This window comes from Amblyraja radiata, chromosome 17 (genome assembly GCF_010909765.2).
Source record: "Amblyraja radiata isolate CabotCenter1 chromosome 17, sAmbRad1.1.pri, whole genome shotgun sequence".
Lineage (NCBI taxonomy): Eukaryota > Metazoa > Chordata > Chondrichthyes > Rajiformes > Rajidae > Amblyraja > Amblyraja radiata.
This window is the reverse complement of record NC_045972.1, coordinates 33,764,901-33,787,966: the sequence shown is the minus strand read 5'-3', so window position 1 is coordinate 33,787,966 and position 23,066 is coordinate 33,764,901. Positions and strand designations below refer to the sequence as shown.

Below are 23,066 nucleotides of genomic sequence, written 5' to 3'. Positions count from 1 at the left end.
TAGGAGAACAAGCATGTAGTTCCCTGAAAGTGGCATTGTAGGTAGATAGGGTGGTGAAGGCTTCTGGCTCATTGTCTTCATCAGTCAGGGAATTGAGAATGGAAGTGGATTGTTATGTTACACTTGTACAAAACACTGATTTGGCCTAATTTGGAGTATTGTGTTCAGTTTTGTCACCCTGCTATAGGAAAGATGCCATTAAGCTGGCTAGGACTTGAGGCCTGAGCTGCAGGGAGATATTGAGCAGGCTAGTACTTTGTTCCTTTGAGCATAGAAGTCTCTTATAGAATTGTATAGCATCATTTGGACATGAATAGGAAAAAGTTTAAAAGGATATGTGCCAAACATAGGCAAATGGGACTAGCTCATATGGGGCCTCTTGCTTGGCATGGATGAGTTGGGACCAAAGGGCCTGTTTCTCTACTGCATGACTAAGATTTACTAAGAGTGGTCAATTGTACAGAGACCCGGGAGATGCCATTTACTGGGCAAGAATGTGGTGAAGAATATTGACAATAACCTGCCTGTCCTGCAGCCTCCTCCAAGTATCATGAGGCTGGGATCCCGACATGAATCGTGAAATCTCAGAACAGTTAACCATGGACTGCTGATGACTTTGCCAATCCTTCAGATATATGGGCTCCCTTTCAGTCCAATAGTGAAGTATAACTGTGCTGAGTTCTTTGGGACATTCGCCAACTGAACTTGTTCCTGTTTTGCTCAACAAATATATCAAAGAAATAGTCATGATTTTGTACACAATTGACTGTGTGAGAGAGGAAGTGGAGGAAAAATGACCTGGCACAGGAACAGCAAGACCATTCATATGAATCAAGTGCCATGGCTGAGAGGTAATTTACAATTTGGAATTTGATTTGCTTTAACTTTATAAATTTAAGTTTTAGAGTTCTATTTGTTTTTTTTTTAATTTTAATTAATTTTTAACAGTATTTGAATGTTTCAACATGTCAGGGCATTCAGAAGCTTTCAACGTTCTTGACAGTGGGCATGTCTTAGGGTATGATTTTACTCGCTGATGCCTTTATCCTTTTGCAGCCATTTTATCGATAAGGTTTGTCATTGGGATTATCATGGCCATAGACCATTGGGACTTCATCAAGATTCAAGAGATTCAAGATTCAAGAGTTTATTGTCATGTGTCCCAGATGGGACAGTTTAATAGCCTAATGGCTGTGGGGAAGTAGTTGTTCCTGAACCTGGATGTTGCAGATTTCAGGCTCCTGTACCTTCTACCTGAAGGCAGCATGGAGATGAGTGAGTGGCCAGGATGGTGTGGATCCTTGATGATGCTGGTAGCCTTTTTGAGGCAGCGACTGCGATGGATCCCCTCGATGGTAGGTCGGTCAGAGCCGATGATGGACTGGGCAGTTGACAACTTATTGCAGTCTTTTCCACTCCTGGTCGCTCAAGTTGCCGAACCAAGCCATGATGCAACCGGTCAGCATTAAGGACGAATGACAGTTTACAGAAGCCAATTAACCTACAAACCTGTACGCCTTTGGAGTGTGAGAGGAAAATGGAGCACCCGGAGAAAACCCATACGCTCACAGGGAGAACGTACAAACTCCATACAGACAGCACCCCTAGTGAGGATCGAACCTAGGTCTCTAGCGCTATAAGGCAGCAGCTCTACCACTGCGCCACTATGCTGCTCCTTATTTTCTCCATTGTAAGAATATTTTTCATTGGGCAGGAAAACAAGTCTGGTATTTGATATTTCCAGGTGCATTCTTGCCAGTAACTATGTAATCGGAGCAAGATTACTTTTATCTTGCATTCAAGTCTTTTAGCAATAAAGGCCAATTTTCTCTTAACATTATTTGTTTGCACATACAATAGGCCAAGAAAATTGGCCTTTATTGCTAAAAGACTTGAATGCAAGAGAAAAGGCCTCTTGTATGTGCTATCCAGTGATACATGTGTAAGATCTGGCATCCCACTGAAAACCACTTTCAAACTAGCACCTTCTTTAAAAAAAACTTTCTATTTTGTTTTCTGCTAACATGTGTGAAATTTTGCATTATATTCTGTTTACCATGTTTGTATTCCCTGCCACAGAGGGTAGTCGAGGCCAGTTCATTGGCTATATTTAAGAGGGAGTTAGATGTGGCCCTTGTGGCTAAGGGGATCAGAGGGTATGGAGAGAAGGCAGGTACGGGATACTGAGTTGGATGATCAGCCATGATCATATTGAATGGCGGTGCAGGCTCGAAGGGCCGAATGGCCTACTCCTGCACCTAATTTCTATGTTTCTATGTATTCATTCCACTAATGAGTCTCAATCTCCTTGATGTCTATGTGATCATTCTCACAGAGCATACTGCCAACTAACTTTGTATCATTAGTAAACTTGGATATATTGTACTTGATCCTCACTGAGATGAAAGGAAACTACGTTCTGTATGGTGTAGCACCTGAGGGGCATTACAGCCTGCTTGGATGTATTAACACTACTCTTTGCCAGATACAAACATAATGGATGCTATTTTAGGTGCACATAGTGCATCTGGGAGAGCAGCAGCCTCACTGTGCCTGAGTCTCCTGTTCAATCGAACCTTGCATACTGGCTGCCTCGAGTTTTCACATTCTCCCTGTTTCCTCTGGGTATTCTGATTTCCTCCCACATCCCAAACATTTGCAGGTTGGTAGGTTAATTAGTCGTTATAAATGGCATGTAGTACGTTGGCGAGTGACAGAATCTGCAGGAGGGGAGTTGATGAGAATGTGGGGAGGATAAAATAAAAGTATAGGATTACTGTTAATGAGTGATTAATGGTCAATGCAAACATGATGGACGAAAGAGCTATGTGACTATGACTAGACATTTTGCGTGGCATGACTCCTAATAGAAATTACTATCTTTGGTACAGTCCCTGGATAAATATTTGCTTTCTATGTGATTGTAGGTATTGATAAGCATTTAAAATATCTGGTAAACATTCCAATTGTTTGTTGCCAACACCTTGTGCTGTATCATGCAGTGTGTAACAGTTGCATTCTATAGTTTCCAGTCTTGTTCCATGGGTTACAATTTCCTGATAAATATTGCAGAAATTCAGAACCCACCACAGCAGATAGGAAATTCAAATTCAGTTAATTAAACAATCTGGAACTTGGATAAAGAGGTTAATTTCAGTATTTATGACCACACATCTACCAAATTGACATTGGACTTCTATTTGCTTTTGTAATTCCTTCAGAAAAAATATCTGCTGGCATTTTGTGGTTTGGCCCATGCCTGTCGGATCCCACAGTATTGGGCTTTTAAGTAGTGAGGTTACAACTGGGTTGCGTGCAAATAGCAAAATATAGTCAGAGTGGGTTTCAGTTCCACCAAGCAGCAAGCTATGATGTCTGACCTGACGAAGTGTAGTTGCCTACTTGTTACTGAAGCTTGCTTGCAACGAGGCCTGGACATTCAGGCATGGAAGTTGGTAAGTGGTGGGCAGATTAGCGTTAATTCAGATGCAGATGCAAAGTTCATTTACTATGAGGTATCCACCATCAACATCCTGGGGTCACCATTGACCAAGAATGCCATTGACAAACTGCATTAAGACTGTGATTACAGGAGCAGAACAGAGAATAAATGCATACTGCAGCAAGATACTTGCCGCATTTACAAGACAAGATATGAGTGTGAGAGAATATTTCCCACTCGTCCGAACAACTGTAGCTTCACAATAGTCAAGAAGTTCAACACTGTATAAACGGAAAACAGCAGCCCACTTTGCTATACCCTGGCTGAAGTGTGTTCTATCTACAAGATGTACAGTATTTGCAGTTTGTCTAGATCACCTTGACTTCTTTGACAGCAATTCCCAAACCCGAGAACATTGCTGCCTGGAAGGGCAAGGGATTGCAAGAGGATATCACATCCTCACATCCTTGGTGAGACCACACCTGGAGTATTGCGTACAGTTTTGGTCTCCTAATCTGAGGAAAGACATTCTTGCCATAGAGTGAGTACAGAGAAGGTTCACCAGACTGATTCCTGGGATGGCAGGACTTTCATATGAAGAAAGACTGGATAGACTCGGTTTGTATTTGCTAGAATTTAGAAGATTGAGGTGGGATCTTATAGAAACTTACAAAATTCTTAAGGGGTTGGACAGGCTAGATGCAGGAAGATTGTTCCCGATGTTGGGGAAGTCCAGAACAAGGGGTCACAGTTTAAGGATAAGGGAGAAGTATTTTAGGACCGAGATGAGAAATTTATTTTTCACACAGAGTGGTGAATCTGGAATTCCCTGCCACAGAAAGTAGTTGAGGCCAGTTCATTGGCTATATTTAAGAGGGAGTTAGATGTGGCCCTTGTGGCTAAAGGGATCAGGGGGTATGGAGAGAAGGCAGGTACAGGATACTGAGTTGGATGATCAGCCATGATCATATTGAATGGCGTTGCAGGCTCGAAGGGCCGAAAGGCCTTCTCCTGCACCGATTTTCTATGTTTCTATGATTGGAGCACCACTCGAAAACCACTCGCCCATTACCCTCAAAATTTGTATTATGCTAACTAGGAACCAAATGGCTGACCAAACATCGAAACCAGACCTAAAGCCTGGAATTCTCTATCCTTCTCATTACACCACCACAGCTTTTCATCAGATCCATTTAAAAAGGTGGTCTACCATTTTTTTCCCTCTAGGGCAGATAAGGATACTGTAAATTCTGGAATTAGCAGTATTGGTCACCTCTTTGTAAATTTAATAAAAACTAATTATGCACTTCATGTTCTTGTTAATCTTGACCGTGAGTCAGAGAGTGAAATTTAGGCTCGAAAGAACACTTTGTTTTTAGTGACACTAATAATCTTAACTGCATAAAATACCAAAAAGATGATAGAACATCTGTCTGGATAATGGCAATTTTCACATTAATTTGCATGATCCTCAAATTTACGCAATTGGCTCATCCTGTAGCACTTTCATGAAGGAAAAGCACCTGACAATGCCATCCTGTACGCTTGGAGAATCTCATTGAGTGGGGAAAATAAAACTGCAGTTCGTCTCATTCAGTAGAGATCCATGGAGAAATTATGAATTTATTACCATGATAAACAATGGTAATCTGCCTGAAGCATAGAAAATCATAGCCTATGAAAGGAAGCAACAGTGGTTCTTTCTCTAACTAGATGGGTGATTGCAGATGGCTCAGTCCAAAATCCTTATTACATGACTTCTGCATCAGTCACTTACTCTAACCACCTTTCTGCCTTATTCTTTACCCCAGCAATTTCTTTGTGATTTGGCTTTATTTTAGCTTTAAGACAAATCTCACAGGAAACTTTACTCTGTTCAGTGTTGTTATGTTATCAGCCACAGTGGAGCGACTTTCAGATCCTAATAAAGTAACTTTCCAGATCCCAGCAATCTGTCAAACACTGAAATTTTTGCTTGAGCAGGGAAAATGCTCATGTGTTTGGTCTGGCACAGCCACACTTTTGGCTGGTATACCTAACTTATTGCCCTTTCAATCTTTTTGATATGTTTCTGTAGAATTCCAAGAAATTGATTTATATTCCTTGGTTACATCCCTCTTGTACATTCTCAGAATTGGAACTCTTTATGTACATATAAGGCTGTTAAATGTGTAGAGGAAACAGTTTTGTGCTTCAATTCTGGAAGAAAATTATCCATCAAGCCAAGTTACCACTTCCTATCGAACAAGATGTTTACAATGAATGGCTGTCTCCCTAAAATGCTCCTTTCCTGAAAATGTTCAGCTGCCATAGTGCCCTTTGGCAATTATACCACATTGATGAGGGGCAATTAATCTCCAAGTGCAATCAAATGATCTTTCACATTCTTTTGATGGCTTTGGACATGAGCATTATGTTTGAACGGGACACGCTTGTACACATGTACAGTGTGCAAATATAGCTTTTCATTGTATCTTTATACACGCCACAATAATATCCCATTACCAAATGTTTGAGGTGCATTCTTCCAAAGGGACATTTAAATAAAGACTTGACTTCTTCCTTGAGGATGTGAAAGATTTTATTGCACTGTTTTGAAGAACTAGTGACTTCTCCTTGTTGGACTAGCCAATCTTTAACCCACAGCCTGTTGCTGGCTCTGGATCTGCACCTCCTGGTGTATAGGTCCTGCAGGGGGGCAAGTGTCGTGCGTTCGGCTGAACGCACTACTCTCTGCAGAGCCTTCCTGTCCTGGGCAGAGCTGTTCCCAACCCAGATTGTGATGTTGCCAGCCTAGATGCTTTCTACAGCCCCAGAGTAGAAGCACTGAAGGATCCTCAGAGAGACTCTGAATTTCCTCAGCTGCCTGAGGTGGTAAAGGTAAGTAGGGGGGGGGGGGGGATTCGGAATAGGCTGATAGCCCAGGCCTTCCGTCCACCTCTGCCCAGCATTCTTTTGGCTAATGTCCAGTCCCTGGAGAACAAGTTGGATGACTTCAGGGCGAGGATCAGATTCCAGCGGGACATAAGAGACTGTAGCATCTTCTGCCTGACCGAGACATGGCTGACCCCGCTGGTGCCAGATCAAGTAATCTGCCCAACCGAGTCCTTCACTGTTTTCCATGCAGACAGAACGGAAGAATCCGGGAAATCCAAGGGTGGAGGAGTTGCTTCATGACCAACAATAACTGGTGGAATAACTAGGAATATTAAGACGCTTTCTCGTTCCTGCTCACCGGACCTGGAGCATCTGACTATCTCATGCCGTCCATTTTACTTTCCCCGGGAGTTCAGCTCGGTATTCATCACAGCCGTCTACATACCACCGCAGGCGAACACCGACGTGGCACTATTGGCCCTACACGATGTATTATGTCGACACCAAAACAAGAAGCCTGATGCGGCTAGTGGTGGCTGGAGATTTTAATAAGGCAAATCTCAAAAACTGTCACACTGTTTCCCTTTTTCACTTTAACCCTGCCCTATTTTTTTTTTCTCTTGCACACACACACACGCACACACACACACACACACACACACACACACACACACACACACACACACACACACACACACGCACACTCTCACTCATGAAATTGTGCAGGCTGGGTATTGAAAATCCCTGTGGATGATTGTGGTTTACATTTTCTAGGTTGGGAAATTTTGAGCCAATGTCTGAGCACTGCAGGATTCAGCGCCAACTGCTGCACAAAGAGATCATGAGCATTGCAGTGACATTCATGTCTCGCTGCAAATAACAGAAATTCACATCAGCTGCAGAAGCTGTATAAATGACAAATGGAAAGGACTGGATTGTGCAAGCCAAACGTGAGAAAGGTAGTGCATGGCAAACACGTACACACATGCACAAACACACACATACACACACGCTCACACACTCAAACAGAATGAGCAAGGAGATGAGCAGTTTCAGAACCAATCAGAGCTCTCATCCTTTCCATGGCTACCAATGCATGAGCTTTGCACACTGCCCATTGACTGCAGAATCCTGGGTTCCTATAAAAGGCATAGCTTCTGAGTGACAGGCTGCAGAGCTGTGATAGAGACTGATGCGGCTGAGCTTTCCATACACTATATTCAGGACTTTGTACTGAACTGGAAACAAGCCCTTAATTTATTTCAAGATGCCTGAGTGCTGGGATGGGGTAAGTGGATGCTGAAGAGAAAGGGTTGCAGGGAGTGAGAGTGTAAATGTGAACAGAAGAGGAAGAAAGCGATGCTGTATATGTCCATCGAGCCATCCTTCTCCCCTCCTGTTTCACCTTCCCCCATTCATCCTCTGTTTGTGATTTCTATCCATATTAAACGACTGGCATTCGGGAACTGTTCAAGCTGTGCAGGCACGCAGCCTTTGTTGTTAGCTTTGTACGCTCTGGTAGATCGTGAGCCAATGGAGTCGAAAATCGGGCGAGGTGAGAAGAGGGAATAAGATGTTATTTATCTGCACTGAAAAAGCATGAGCTTGATGGATGGTCACTTTATATAAATTAGTAAGCAAAAATCGGGAGCAGGCAATAGAGACAATAGTGCGTCCTATGTCCTGTAGCCCTCTTTATTAATGGGTCGAGAGAAAAGCTAAACTGGTTTAATTTGCAGCTTGCTCGGGTGTGCTAGTGGAGCAGGATTTCTTCTGTGGAAAACCAGCTAGCGGCAAGGTTTGTACATTCTCACAGAGCTGCAACCACTGTACAAGGACATTCTACAAATGACTTTGCCATTTATCTGATGAGGCAGGGGTGCGTGTTGCTGAGAATGTATGGTCCAATGACAGTGAATGGTTTGACACATTAATACTGGTGTTTGGGAATGTGAGCACTTTATATACAGATTTATGTATATGATTCAATGTGTATGTTTAAATACAAATATTCATACACATAGGATGTGAATGTTTATAATTGAGTGCATTATATGCATTTTGCAAACATCTGTGTGCATGTATGTGACTGCATGATTATGCACGTACATGTGCTGAGGAACGAAAATGCAAATGTGTGCTAATATGCACAGATTTGAAGATGCTCTTTAAAATTTAACTAACAATTTTTTTGGATCTACCTTAATTTCCTTTATGGCTCAATGTCAATTTTTTAAAATGACATTTGTGATAAAATATCTGGACTCTATTATTATATTAAAGGTGCCATAAAAATGCAAATGTTTCAGCATGCCTGCGCATGGTAGCTCTGTCACAGGATGAGATTACCAGGTTGACAGAGAAAAATAATCAAGGGTGTGCTCAAAGCCTCTGAAGAAATGCAAAATCCCTACTGATTCCCAGCAACCGCTAGCCTACAACTGCTCAAAGTGAGGAAGAAGCATTCAAAAAATGTGAGACAGGCCCTCGGTACGTGGCAGAAGGAATGCACCATCTCACAAGTTACCCATGTTAGTCCTGTTGGCCACCACTCACCCCTTCTGTGGAAGAATCTGAGATTCCCATGTTGACCTCATTGGCCACTTCATAACCACTAAAACCAATGTGGAAGTCGGGTATCCTTGATTCGTATTGCTGCGTAAGAAGACTTGGTAATTACAATCAGTACGCAACCACATGCATGCATTTGGTTTTTGGTGTGAATGTTTTCATAAGAACATACAAATATCCAACACCATCTATATATGTCATTTGAATGTATTTTTTGTATAACTGCGTGCATGCATGTATTTATCCCTTGAAGTTTGTGTGTACAATGTGAGTTAAGAATGTCTTTAAATATGACAAGCGCAATGTTGTTGTGGGGATCATGGAAGAATTTGCATATTTTGTGTTGTGCCTTTTTTGGTTTGCTTCTCGCACACGTCTGTGTAAATATATGTATGTCACTGTACATACTTAGGCATAATGATCCTATGTCTGGATATTGATATAGCAATGGATTATCAAACCCTTCAGAAATAGTTACTACAATGGGTCTCTTTACCTTTACCTATGATTGCCTTGTAATGGGGGGCAGAGAGGTATTGTGACCCAGTTTTGAGCATGTGCAGGAAATGATGTCTATTTGATCTCTTTTGGTTGTAATTCTTATCAGTCTTGCCAAACGAAAATCAGTTTTTAAATTTTCAACTGAGTAGGAAATTTCTATTACCAGTTAGTTTCCGATTCCCCTCTGATTGTATTGTAATTTGATATTATGCCTGGTTTCTATAATCAGATAAAACACATTATTTCCATGACATTCAAAAACAGTAGCTAGAAGAGCAGGTCAGAAACTGGGTATCCCCTGATGAGTGACATGCCCTAGTGTCCCCCAAAACCTTTATACATTCTGCAAGGCACAAGTGAAGAGGTTGATTGAATACTCTTGAAATGTTGAATGACTAGTTTACACCACTAGTGCTCCAGAAGCTTGATACCATCGAGAAGAAAGCAGCCCACATGATTGCCACTCCATCGACTGCCAGTGTGCCATGGCCACAGGGTACACCATGTACAAAATGCACTGCTGTGACTCTTCAAGGCGTTTCTAAGTACCTGCCAAACCCTTGATCTCTGTAGGAAGGAACTGCAGATGCTGGTTTACACCGAAGATAGACACAAAATGCTGGAGCAACTCAGTGGGACAAGCAGCATCTCTGGATAGAAGGAATCGGTGATGTTCAACAAGGGTCTCGACCCAAAACATCACCCATTCCTTCTATCTATTCTTCGCCAGAAGGACTTTAGTGGTTCAAGAATGTGGATTACAGCCACCATTTGGAGAGTATGTAGGAATGGACAATAAATACTGACCTAGTCACCAATACCGTTTATGGAGTGCAGTTTAGACACTCACTCCCGTAATAAATTACAACGCATAGTTAACAAAGCATCCAAAATCATCAGCACTCCCCTTCCATCAATAGAATCACTCCATCACAAACGGTCTGTGTCAAGGGTGAAGAAAATCATCTCTGATCCCTCCCACCCAGCTCACCACATCTTCCACCTGCTGCCATCAGGAAGGCGCTACAGCTCACTGTCCGCCAAGACATCTCGATTTAAAAACAGTTTTTACCCACACGCAATCCGAATTCTGAACACACTATGATAACAGCACATATCCTCCCCATGCATGTACTGTATATTGTATGATGTTGTGTTTTATGTTATGTTTGACGGGAATCAGCCTACCTTGTAACATCCTGTATTGAACCTGAATTCCACCAGCTTGACTGTGTGGTCATTAAATAATCTAATCTAATCTAATCTACCCATGTCCCAGAAAATTTATGTAAAAATAAAACTTGCTGTCCCTTTAATTGTTTGTTCCTGTAAAGGAAGTGCTAGGCAAAGTCAGAGCCAAGGGTATCAATGGAAGATCATAGTGCAGCAAAGGGAAAGAGAATATTTGAACAAACCAGGTAAATCCACTACTCCACCCTGTTTTATGTTTAATACATTTTCAGGATTTAGGCATTACTGGAAATTTCAGTATCTATTGAAAATCAAAAGGCCGGCACTTGCCAGAAATCTGAAATAAAGGCAGAAAATAGTGGAAATGGTCAGCAGGTCAAGTAGTATCTGTGTAAAGTGGGAATACGGTTTCAGGTGGAGAACCCCCCCCCCCCCCCCCCCCCCCCCCCCCCCCCCCCCCCCCCCCCCCCAACATCAGAACAGGGAAAAAGAGAAAACAAGTTAGTTTCAAGTGTCATAGATGGCAGAAAAGGGATAGATAGGACAAAGGGATTGTCACTGATGGAATGAGGCCAGCATTGCTATGGTAATAAGTGTGGATGTAACTATTCTAGTTGATAGGTTGAAGGATGTTGGAGACAGAAAACATGAGTAATTTAGCTGTAATTGATTGATTGATTGATTGATTATACCTTTAATAATCCTTTACAGGAAATTACAGTGCCACGACAGCTTCAAGACAGACATAACACCACACATTTCCTCAAATGGCTTCCATACTTAACAAGTTAAAATACAAGTTAAAATACAATTAATTTAAAAAAAGTGCAGTTATTTATGAGCATTATATAACCTTATAGCAGCTGGTAAACAGGACTTCCTATGTCTCTCAGTTTTGCACATTGGTGCAATCAGCCTCTGACTGAAGATGCTGCTCTTGATCACCTTCAGGGCATGGAGTGGGTGAGTGGGGTTGGTCATTATTGAACCCAGTTTGTGTAAAGTGGGAATACGAATACCCATTGGTGCAATCCGTGTTTTCTAATTGTTGGCGAAGGAGAAAAAGCAAACAAGAAAGTAAAAACTATGAAACATAGCAGGAAATAGTCAGCAAGTTTTGAGTAACAAACTGCACAAACCTTGGCAGAATATCACCTACAAGAGGCAGGTAGACAAAACTGAGCCCAAACTCTTACTTGTGCGAACCTGCTTCATTGCAAATAAATCTGCCTCCCACAGTGATCCTGCAACTCTGATGGGTCAATTTTCGATGGGTCATTGACTAGTGGTATTTCATGAAAAGTCCAAGTGCATGCAGGAGTGTATCAATGTGAAATTTGACCAAGTGTGGATTTCTGTTGTGTTTGTGAATGGAATTATATCTATATAGTTGATGCACGTGCACATGAGTATGAAGCTATAGAAATTGAATAACGTTGTGTGCATGTGGTGTAGATGTATGTGGATGACCACCATTGTATGTGTGCATTTCTCTTTCAATGTATTGATATCTGAGCAAGTGCATTATCATGAATATGTGTGTGTGGTTGCATGTTCTTCAGTCATCATTCAACCTGCAACACACTTGTTTCTGAAATAGAAAGTCATGATTAGAAGCCCCATGCATGAGTTTTGAAAATAAAATATTCAGGTTGCCAGTCCTGTAGTTCAGTGGGTGTGATTTAGTCTGGATGTGCTTTCTTTCCAGGAAAATGCAAACTTTTTTCCGAATAATGAACAATTAATCCTCTCCTGTGACCTATATTAATTGCACAACAAAAACACTTAAATCAAGTTACTGTATTTGGTTATGTATTTTATTGCTGCTTGCTGAAACTTCTTGTGTGTAAATTAGTTTTTGCCATCCCTATATTACAGCCAGAATTTAATATGAGTGTTTGGCCAATAATACCCACAGCTGACCTTATCGAAAGACACAAAAAGCTGGAGTAACTCAGCGGGACAGGCAGCATCTCTGGAGAGAAGGAATGGGTGATGTTTCGGGTCGAGACCCTTCTTCAGACTGTTTATGGTTAAGGGAAATGAGAGATATGGACGGTGATGTGAAAAGATAAAAAGAAATGAATGAGAGATATACAAAAAAAGTAATGATGATAAAGGAAAGAGGCCATTGTAAGCTGTTTGTGGGGTGAAAATGAGAAGCTAGTGCGACTTGGGTGGGGTGTAAGCTGCCCAAGTGAAATATGAGATGCTGTTCCTCCAATTTGCGTTTAGCCTCACTCTGACAATGAAGGAGACCGAGGACAGAAAGGTCTGTGTAGGAAAAGGAAGGAGAATTAAACTGTCCAGCAACCGGGAGATCAGGTTGGTGCACGTGGGCTGAGCGAAGGTGTTCCGCGAAACGATCACCCAGTCTGCGATTGGTCTCGCTGATGTATAAGAGTCCACATCTTGAACTGTGGATACAGTAGATGAGGTTGGAGAAGGTGCAAGTGAACCTCTGCCTAACCTGAAAGTACTGTCAGGGTCCCTGGACAGAGTCGAGGGAGGAGGTATAGGGACAGGTGTTGCATCTTCTGTGGTTGCAGGGGAAGGTACCTGGGGAGGGGGTGGTTTGGGTGGTAAGGGATGATTTACCAGGGAGTTGCGGAGGGAACGGTCTCTGCGGAAGACGGAAAGGGGTGTAGATGGGAAAACCATAAAGAAAGCCGCCCACAATTGTCTAGCCACCTTCATGCCATGAATTTCCCTTTTCCTATGTGGACTGTTGTCAGGTTTTAGTTCAAACACGCCCATTGTGTGCAAGTAGCAAAAATGTACTAAATTTCCTGACCCGAGATGCCATGGAGAGTACAGTGTATCAAACTAGCTGTAAGTTGAATTTGGGGCAGAGGCATTTGTTTACATAATTGTAAACTTATCATCTGCAACGTGACAATGTTAGCTCCTGGATAACAATATGGTTCTGGAGTGCCAGGTTTGCCCTTAACATGCATTTACAAGAATAAACATCAAAGGAAAAACTTGTTAACAACTTTTAGACTGTTGACAAACTCAAACCTTTTCTTCCTTTTTCTGGAGCAGTAAGCTCCATCAGCGTTCTTGAGGTACATCTTTGTAATTTGCATAGACAATTAATCCTGTGAAAGAGAAATAGAAACCAGCTACTGCTTCACTTACAAATAGGAGCTGTTGGTATATGACCTACTTAGACCTTTAGGAAGATGTGGGATATGTAATGAGCCATGCTGTGATTCTGAGAAAGGTCAATACATTTATTTGAGGAATGAATAACAAATATGAAAAAGGATAGTTGTAAGGATAACAACAAAGGGAACATTTGTCTATATTGCAACTTGAATTAAATAAATCTTTCCAATGAGCATTATAAATGTATTATTAACCAAAATATACTCAGCGGGAATGATATCTAAATTGTGAAGTATTATAAGGGAATTTCAGGATAAGTGAACAGAATCATGGGCAATAAAACATTTTTGGAACAACTGAAAGTAGGAAAGAAAGATTAAGGAGAAAACAGATTTAGTAAGCATATTCTCAAACAGTCTTAAAGAAGAAGCCAGTCATCAAAAAGCAATGAAAATTATAAACGAGCCAGGCTCAGAACTGAGGATGCCCAAGGATGTTTGGTGGTTGCAGCTTTGGAAATTACAGAGAGATAGTGAGCCCTTGGATAGATTTGAACATTAGAATATGTTTTAAATGGAGCAGTTCCTTGATTGTGAGCCAATGTAGGTCAGTGAGCAACGTTTTACATTAGTTAGGGACGGAAAGTGGGAAGCCATCCAGGAAACCATTGATGTGTTGAACCTGAATGTGACAGAGGCATTAGATAAATCAAATGCTAATGGGGAGTATTATAGAAGTATACCAGGGATGCTTGGATGAGTGCTTGTGCACATTTAATGAATTTACAAATGAAGCTGTGATGTTACTTTGGGACACTACATCACAAATAGTTGCTTCACAAGCACAATCATTACAAATAGTTGCAAAGGCTACTGTAAATGAAGATCCACAGCGTTTACATGTACTTCCAGTGGAATTTCAACAAGAGCTCAGGGACTCCACTATCTCAATCACGAGTTTTGGAATTAATCTTCTCATGCATTTTATTGTATGCCAGTTTAAGCTGGACAATCCTTTTCATGAAGGTGTCTAGGTTTAACATTGTGATTGTAATCAACCAATTTATCCCATTGGCCACATTTTCCATTAGGAATAATGTTTTACGGTATTTATTAAGAAGCAGGTCAAACAGCAGCTTCTACAGCCACATTTAAATAAGGGGATCAGAAAACTAATGTATGTTGCTGTTTCCTTGGATCCTGCTTTGAAGGACATAATGTTTACATATATATAACAAGATTGGTTATCCACTAAAATGCAGAAAAATTGGTCTTGCACATTGAATGATATTGCTGCCAAGCAACAACTTTGGCACTGAAATTTTTATTTTAGAGGAGTGAAATTTGGATCCTTCAGATCTTAATTATTGTTGGAGATATTTTAATGAAAGACTACAAGTATTTTAATCCCATCTTTCTCTCCCTCTTATTTTCTTGCTCCTTAGATGGAATTAATTAAGCATTAAACTTAAACTGACAGGGTCAAAATATTTGTGTTTCAAGGAGCATTTCTCATATTGGTTAAGGAGTCATACAGTTGGCCTTGTGTTTTACACGGTATAAGTTGCTCTGTAGAGTGGACTATGTTCTGTTGATTCTCCAATGATGCCAAGTTGTTTCGCAAATCTGTGCGAGTGTAAGTCTAATAACACTGTTCATTTGACGCTAACTGTAAAATCTGAGCCATTATCGTTGTCATTGTGCAGGAGTCTTCATCACATTAGCTGTGATAGTGTTTCACAGTGCTTATTTGTCACACCATGAATATGTGTATCTGTCATATTGTGCGTGCTCATCACGTTCTGTTCGAAAGGTGGGAGGTGTATTCTGTGGAGCTTTCCCACTGGCATGAACCGATTGGCCTGTATGATGTATTTTTGTAATGTAAATGATTTGTGTATGACTGCTTATCACATTGTGAATTAATCTTAATGATAAGAGTTTCTATTTGTGATAGTGTGAACATATTTATTTCTGTGTGCCTGCAAAATGACAGTCAGTATGCATTTATCTCAATGTGACTATTGAGGTTTAGGGTAGTGTGACTGTTTAGATTGTAGTATAAATATTATATTTCAAGATAATGAGTGTATTTAGTTTAGGGCAGTAAGTATGTTTAAGACAGGGTGAATTCAATTGACATGATCACTGAGTAATTATTAATCTTCCAACATAGATTCAGTGCCTTTGCATATGTGTTGAAGTATGAATACAGTTAACTCAGTGTGGCACTGAGACAGGGGACCAGCTATGATTTTATTCCATGGTGCACAGGTACCAGGGACCGAATGACGAACTCTTGCGTTTTCAAGAGAGTCACGTTAATAATGTCTAATTGTCATATTATGGAAAACAGAACAACGAAATTCTTACACACAGTAGCATAACAGGACTGTAAAAACAGTACTCATTATCATTATAAACAAAAAAATTAGTGCAAAACACCCCAAATCCTTAATGCAACCAAGAGAGTTCAAAGTTCAGTTAAGTTAGTGTTTGTAGTGTTCAAAAACCTGATGGTTGTAAGGAAAACGTTTTTCTTGAACCTAGAAGCCACGGTTTTCAGCTCCAATACCTTCTCCCTGATGGTAAGAGTAAAATGAGAACATGGCCAGGGTGGTGTGGACCCTTGATGATGCTGGCTGCCTTTTTGAGGCGGGGGGGGGGGGATTACAGATAATTAATGATTTAAGAGTCATGCATCTGGTTGAGCTGTATAATCACTGATTCAACATGTACACTGTTTTGAGGAGTTTTTACAATCGTAGAGTTATTAAACAATATGTTGGTAAGTCTAATTTAATGCGAGGTACACTGCATGGAATGGTTCTGTACAATACAAAATGATTGAACAAAGGCTCTATTATGGTCTGCACAGTTGTGTACAATGGATAAAAAGTTGGTAAGATGTTTGCCTATAGGGCCTGTCCCACTTGGGCGTCATTTGCGTGTCATTTATGCGACATCGTTTACACGTCACGATGCACGACGCGCGCATGGCATGCATTAAGGGCGCATGGCGTGTGGTGGCGTAGGCAGTGACGCACGGTAGCATGTGGCGCCCCAGGATTTTGGGATTCTCAAAATCCTCGCGCGCCACCTGCGTGACGAGCAAATGACGCCCAAATGGGACAGGCTCTTGAGTTGTTATCTGTACAATTATGAATTTTGGGAAATAAAAATAAGATTGCAAGTCACTTACTGTTAATATTATTGATCCCACTAGGAGCATGACATTGAAACACCTTATGGGATGTTGCATGTTGTTATCCGTGGTGCACCAAAAGGAAACCGCCCAGCAATCTTGACCTACCACGATGTTGGAATGAACCGTGAGTACCATTTATCATAAAAGAAACACATATGGCTCTAATTGTTAGTGAAATCGATTTTTTTACACACACAATGGCAATGAATGGCCAATTATGTGACCTAAAATTGTTCCTCGTATCAAGAGTTAGTGGAAAGCTGGTTAACTCAATTGAATTCAACTTAATTACAATGAGCAGGGAAAAGTTTTACCTTCAAAAATGTATACAATTGGGGGTTAGGAGGTGGAGTAACTGAATAGGAAAAGATTTGGTATATTGGAATTCTGTATAATAGGAAGAGATTGATCAATTTAAATTCTTTACAATGGCATGGATAAAAAAGTATATATTTTTTTGAATTCTATATAAAAAGTTAAATAAGAGGAAGTTGGTTCTTCTGGTGTATCATACAGATTGACTTGGAAATATTCTCATCCTTTGGCATTGTACATAATTCAGGATCGTATGTGAAGGAACTTGGTCCAGATCTCTGCTGCTCCTTGGTGTGCAAACTCATGGGAACGTTAGATTCGCTGTATGGTAAAAGACCAAGCAATATCTAGTTTGCTTTGTGCTTTCATGATGCCGTCGTAATGGATTTGGCGACAAATCAGTCTCTATCAAATAGTCTACAACATACTAGGTCTGAAGTGAAAACAATCTATCATGGAGAACTTTGGACATCATGAGTCTATTTTCCCCTCTCAATCATTATGCCCTTACAGTCTCAAATTGCCTATATTTTGCATCTTGAAATTAAAATTTAAAGAATAAATCTGTATTTAATTTTCATTTGAATTCAATAGTGTAAATTGATAGGTTTATTTACCCAAACAATGTATTTCAGAGGTTGATCATAGGCTTAATGAAATGCCAAGCTGCACATTGATTTTAGATTTACCTTTCCTATTAATAGTAGTGTTATGATTTAAATTCTTGGGTCAAGATTAAATAGTTTGCCCATGTTTGCTTTATGCCCATGTATGCCAGCCTGGACAAGGAGAATTTGCTGATTGTGGTCAATGCTTACAGCAAATGGATTGAAGCCATTAGGGTGAGACATGCAACAGCAGCAGCAACAGTGAGGGCCCTGAGACGGTTGTTTGCAACTCATGGGTTACTGGAAACGGTGGTAACAGACAACGGTACGCCGTTTGTGTCTGAGGAATTTGCCAAGTTCCTCAGCAGCAACAACATCTGCCATATCCAAACATCACCCAAACACCCGTCCAGCAACGGACTAGTCGAAAGAGGTGTACAGACAGTGAAAGCAGATGTGAAAAAAGGGAAAGGATCGGACCTGGAACTAACGCTCCAGAAGTTCTTGTTGAAGTCCAGAGTCACACCTCAAGAAACGACTGGAAAGTCACCCAGTGAACTGATGTTCAGACGAAAGATCCGCACTAAACTTGACAGTCTGCGACCCGATCTCAGCAAAGCTGTCCGAAGGAAGCAAGCTTCAATGAAACAGGCAGCAGATCGAGGAAGCAAGGAACGTGTCTTTGAAGTGAAGGATCAGGTCATGGTCAAGAACTTCACTTCAGGCCATACTTGGCTTTATGGGATGATAGAAGAAGTCATCAGTGAAGTCATGTACAACGTAAAGTTGAATGAGGGAAGAATCGTGCGTCGTCATGTCGATCAAATAAGAGCATACTGGCCAAACGGTGACGAGCACGTCAACGTCCAGCCAAGAGAAGGGGGTCAACCAAGCGAGGAGCTGCTGATAGTTTTGCCGACTCCAACACCTGGCGTAGATCCTGAAGGAAATTCGGGGAACCTCTAGCCCTTAGTGATAATACATCATCACAACCAGAGCCTGATGACTCAGATAACGGGCAAAGTCCGACACAGCCAGAGAGACGCAGGTCTGATAGGACAAAAAGAACACCCAAAAGATTTGAGGATTTTGCTCTTTATAAATGATATCACATAGAGAGCAAGGTGTAATGTATTTGGTTTAAGGAAGATGGGTGGAATGTAAAATTATAAGTGCTAAGTTTAGGTATGATTATTGCGGTTAATAGGATGTATTGTAAGATGACTTTAATAATACAATTTTGGAACTGTATTAGTCAATTATATTTTAGGTAAGGAGCATATACCGTGAAGGTGAAATTGTGTTACCTGCCTCCAAGTAAAGGGGGAGTAATGCTGCGTATGAAATATGATTAACATATTTAAGGTCTTGCGCAATTGGCGCATGCGCAGGAGAGACTCTTCGTGGCGTCCTGAAATAAAGTAGCTCGTTAGTTTACTCCTGTGTCCGAGTATTATTTAAAGTCCGTTTCCAGCACCAAATACACAACAAAGAGGGATCCTTTTTTCCAGCTAAAATTCCCCCTTTGAAAATCTGCTTTTTCCTATTGCATATTACCGATTCAGAAATTTTATTTTTTTTGTGTGGAATTTATAATTGGTGCAGTAGAAATGGAGTTGTTTAACAGATGACTAACATCCAGTAATTTGGATAATAATTCTAATTGTGACTTGATTTCCTTTAAATTAGATGAGAACTGCTATGAAGTACCTTTCAGCCGAGGCTTTATTTTTGAAACTAACTAAACACATTATAACACAGTAACCCCGGAATTTCCTCTCTCTCTATCCCTCCCCCACCCAAGTCGTACTAACTTCTCATTTTCACCCAACAAACAGCTAACAATGGCCTGTTTCCTTTATCATCGCTACTTTTTTGCATTTCTTTCAGTCATTGTTCTTTATCTCTCTACATCATCGTCTATATCTCTCGTTTCCCTTATCCCTAACCAGTCTGAAAAGGGGTCTCAACCCGAAACATCACCCATTCCTTCTCTCCAGAGATGCTGCCTGTCCCGCTGAGTTACTCCAGCTTTTACTCCAGTGTTTATCTTTGGTTTAAACCAGCATCGGCAGTTCCTTCCGACACATTACACTTATTATAGGTACACAAAATTGCTGGGGAAACTCAGCGGGTGCAGCAGCATCTATGGAGCGAAGGAAATAGGCGACGTTTCGGGCCAAAACCCTTCTTCAGACTGATGGGGGGTGGGGAAAGAAAGAAGGAAAAAGGGGAGGAGGAGGAGGAGCCCGAGGGCGGGCGGATGGGAGGGTGGGAGGAGACAGCTAGAGGGTGAAGGAAGGGGAGGAGACAGCACGGGCTAGCCAAATTGGGAGAATTCAATGTTGATGCCATAAGGACGCAAGGACCCCAGACGGAATATGAGGTGCTGTTCCTCCAATTTCCGCTGTTGCTCACTCTGGCAATGGAGGAGACCCAGGACAGAGAGGTCGGATTGGGAATGGGAGGGGGAGTTGAAGTGCTGAGCCACCGGGAGGTCAGGTAGGTTATTGCGGACTGAGCGGAGGTGTTCGGCGAAACGGTCGCCCAACCTACGCTTGGTCTCACCGATGTAAATCAGCTGACATCTAGAGCAGCGGATGCAGTAGATGAGGTTGGAGGAGATACAGGTGAACCTTTGTCGCACCTGGAACGACTGCTTGGGACCTTGAATGGAGTCGAGGGGGGAGGTGAAGGGACAGGTGTTGCATTTCTTGCGGTTGCAACGGAAAGTGCCCGGGGAGGGGGTGGTGCGGGAGGGAAGGGAAGAATTGACGAGGGAGTTGCGGAGGGAGCGGTCTTTGCGGAAGGCAGACATGGGGGGAGATGGGAAGATGTGGCGAGTGGTGGGGTCACGTTGGAGGTGGCGGAAATGGCGGAGGATTATGTGTTGTATTTGCCGGCTGGTGGGGTGAAAGGTGAGGACCAGAGGGACTCTGCCCTTGTTGCGTGTGCGGGGATGGGGAGAGAGAGCAGTGTTACGGGGTATGGATGAGACCCTGGTCTGAGCCTCATCTATGGTGGCGGAGGGGAATCCCCGTTCCCTGAAGAACGAGGACATTTCCGACATTTCCTTATTATAGTCATTCAATGCACTTTGGGGTTGACTGTATTTTTGCACCACAGCAGTGAGATAGAATTGTGTGAACACAAATAATCAAATAATTCAATTAAATTCTAAGGGAATATCATTGTTATTTTAATACTGGAAAAAAGATTCCAGTATTTGTGAATGGTACCATATTACATTTTCTTTGTTCATTTAGAACAATGGAAAAATGACGAGACCGAGAAAGGTCATTTGTCACATTGTGTCTGTGCCAGTCAAAAGATTGCTGCACACCTTCCATACTTGATCCATAACCCTGTAGATCATGGCTCTTCCAGTACACATCCAAGTATTGCCTAAATGTCATGAGAGATTCTGCTTTTTTGAAATATCACATTTACTTAAGAGACCCTTTACTCAGTACTTTGTTGAGGCAGCGATCACAGCCTCAAGTCTTCTTAGGTATGACGCTACAAGCTTGGCACACCTGTATTTGGGTAATTTCTCCCATTCTTTTCTGCAGATCCTCTCAAGCTCTGTCAGGTTGGATGGGGAGTGTCGATGCACAGCTATTTTCAGGTCCCTCCAGAGATGTTTGATCGGGTTCAAGACCGGGCTCTGGCTGGGCCACTCAAGGACATTCACAGACTTGTCACAAAGCCACTCCTGCGTTGTCTTGGCTGTGTGCTGAGGGTCATTGTCCTGTTGGAAGGTGAACCTCCGCCCCAGTCTGAGGTCTATAATGCTCTGGAGCAGGTTTTCATCAAGGATCTCTCTGTACTTTGCTCTGTTTATCTTTCCCTCGATCCTGACTAGTCTCCCTGTTCCTGCTGCTGAAAAACATCCCCACAGCATGATGGTGCCACCACCATGCTTCACCGTAGTTATGGTGAGGTGATGAGTGGTGCCTGGTTTCCTCCAGATGTGATGCTTGGCAATCAGGCCGAAGAGTTCAATCTTGGTTTCATCAGACCAGAGAATCTTGTTTCTCATGCCTTTTGGCAAACTCCAAGCGAGCTGTCATGTACCTTTTGCTGAGGAGTGGCTTTCGTCTAGCCAGTCTACCATAAAGGCCTGGTTGGTGGAGTGCTGCAGATATAGTTATCCTTCTAGAAGGTTCTCCCATCTCCACAGAGGAACTCTGGAGCTCTGTCAGAGTGACCATCGGGTTCTTGGTCACCTTCCTGACCAAGGCCCTTCTCCCCCGATTGCTCAGTTTGGCCAGGCAGCCAGCTCGATGAAGAGTCCTGATGGTTCCAAAGTTCTACCATTTAATAATGATGGAGTCCACTGTGCTCTTCGGGACTTGCAATGCTGCAGAAATTGTTTTATACCCTTCCCCAGATCTGTGTCTCAACACAATCCTGTCTCGGAGGTCTACGGACAATTTTGCTCAATTTTGAGTGTTGTAGCAAAGGGTCTGAATACTTATGTAAATGTGATATTTCAGTTATTTCTTTTTAATTATTGTTTTCGCTTTTTCATTCTGGAGTATTGTGTGTAGATTGATGATAAAAAAAATGAAATTAATCCATTTTAAAATAAGGCTGTAACGTAACAAAATGTGGAAAAAATGAAGGGGTCTGAATACTTTCTGAATGCACTGTACATATGTCATAATCACAGACTTTGGCTCATCCATCCTGAGCCAACATTTCTCAAGCAGTAGATACTTAAGATGTGGTTGCCATGGATCGCGATGGTTTCTATGAATTCCCAGATACTGCAGCTTCAACACACTGTCTGCCGTGCCTTTCTTAAAATGATTGATTTAGCTGATTTAATAAATGTAATTCACTCTGTCACTGCTAGATTAACATCATCAAAGTCCATATTCCATGGATTCTGCACTCAGAGTGCATTGATCCAAATGCACACCATACTTTGAGCTGGCCCCACAGACCTATTTTCCCCCAGTTACCACTATTTTTGATTCACATAATTTTTTGAAGTAACCAGTAATTGACCAAGCACTTAACCAGATGTTGAGCTAATGGAAACCTATCTTTGGGAACCTACCAGTCATCATCCATAAATCATTCCTCTTTGCTTTCTGACACAGAGTCAATGTTGGATCCAATCCAATGTTTGGATCCTATGGGCATTTGTTTTAATGACCAGAATAGCATTTTAGATTTTGTACAATGCCATGCTGAAACACGTGCAGACCATCATTGACACTCAGCATTACATA

At 41.7% G+C, this 23,066-nt stretch overlaps 1 protein-coding gene across 9 annotated transcripts in view; it reads left to right on the top strand.

Annotated features, from left to right (window-relative positions):
• The window catches only part of ndrg4 (NDRG family member 4), a 111,763-nt gene that overhangs the window by 51,519 nt on the left and 37,178 nt on the right, over nt 1–23,066 (top strand). For 7 of the 9 annotated variants that reach the window (XM_033036076.1, XM_033036075.1, XM_033036074.1 and 4 more), the window contains exon 4: nt 16,919–17,024. In XM_033036076.1, the coding sequence (XP_032891967.1) occupies nt 16,919–17,024 (106 nt within the window). Of the gene's footprint in view, nt 1–7,474; nt 7,608–16,918; nt 17,025–23,066 lie in introns of those variants that run through there. The other 2 variants (XM_033036079.1, XM_033036078.1) reach the window with 1 other exon arrangement.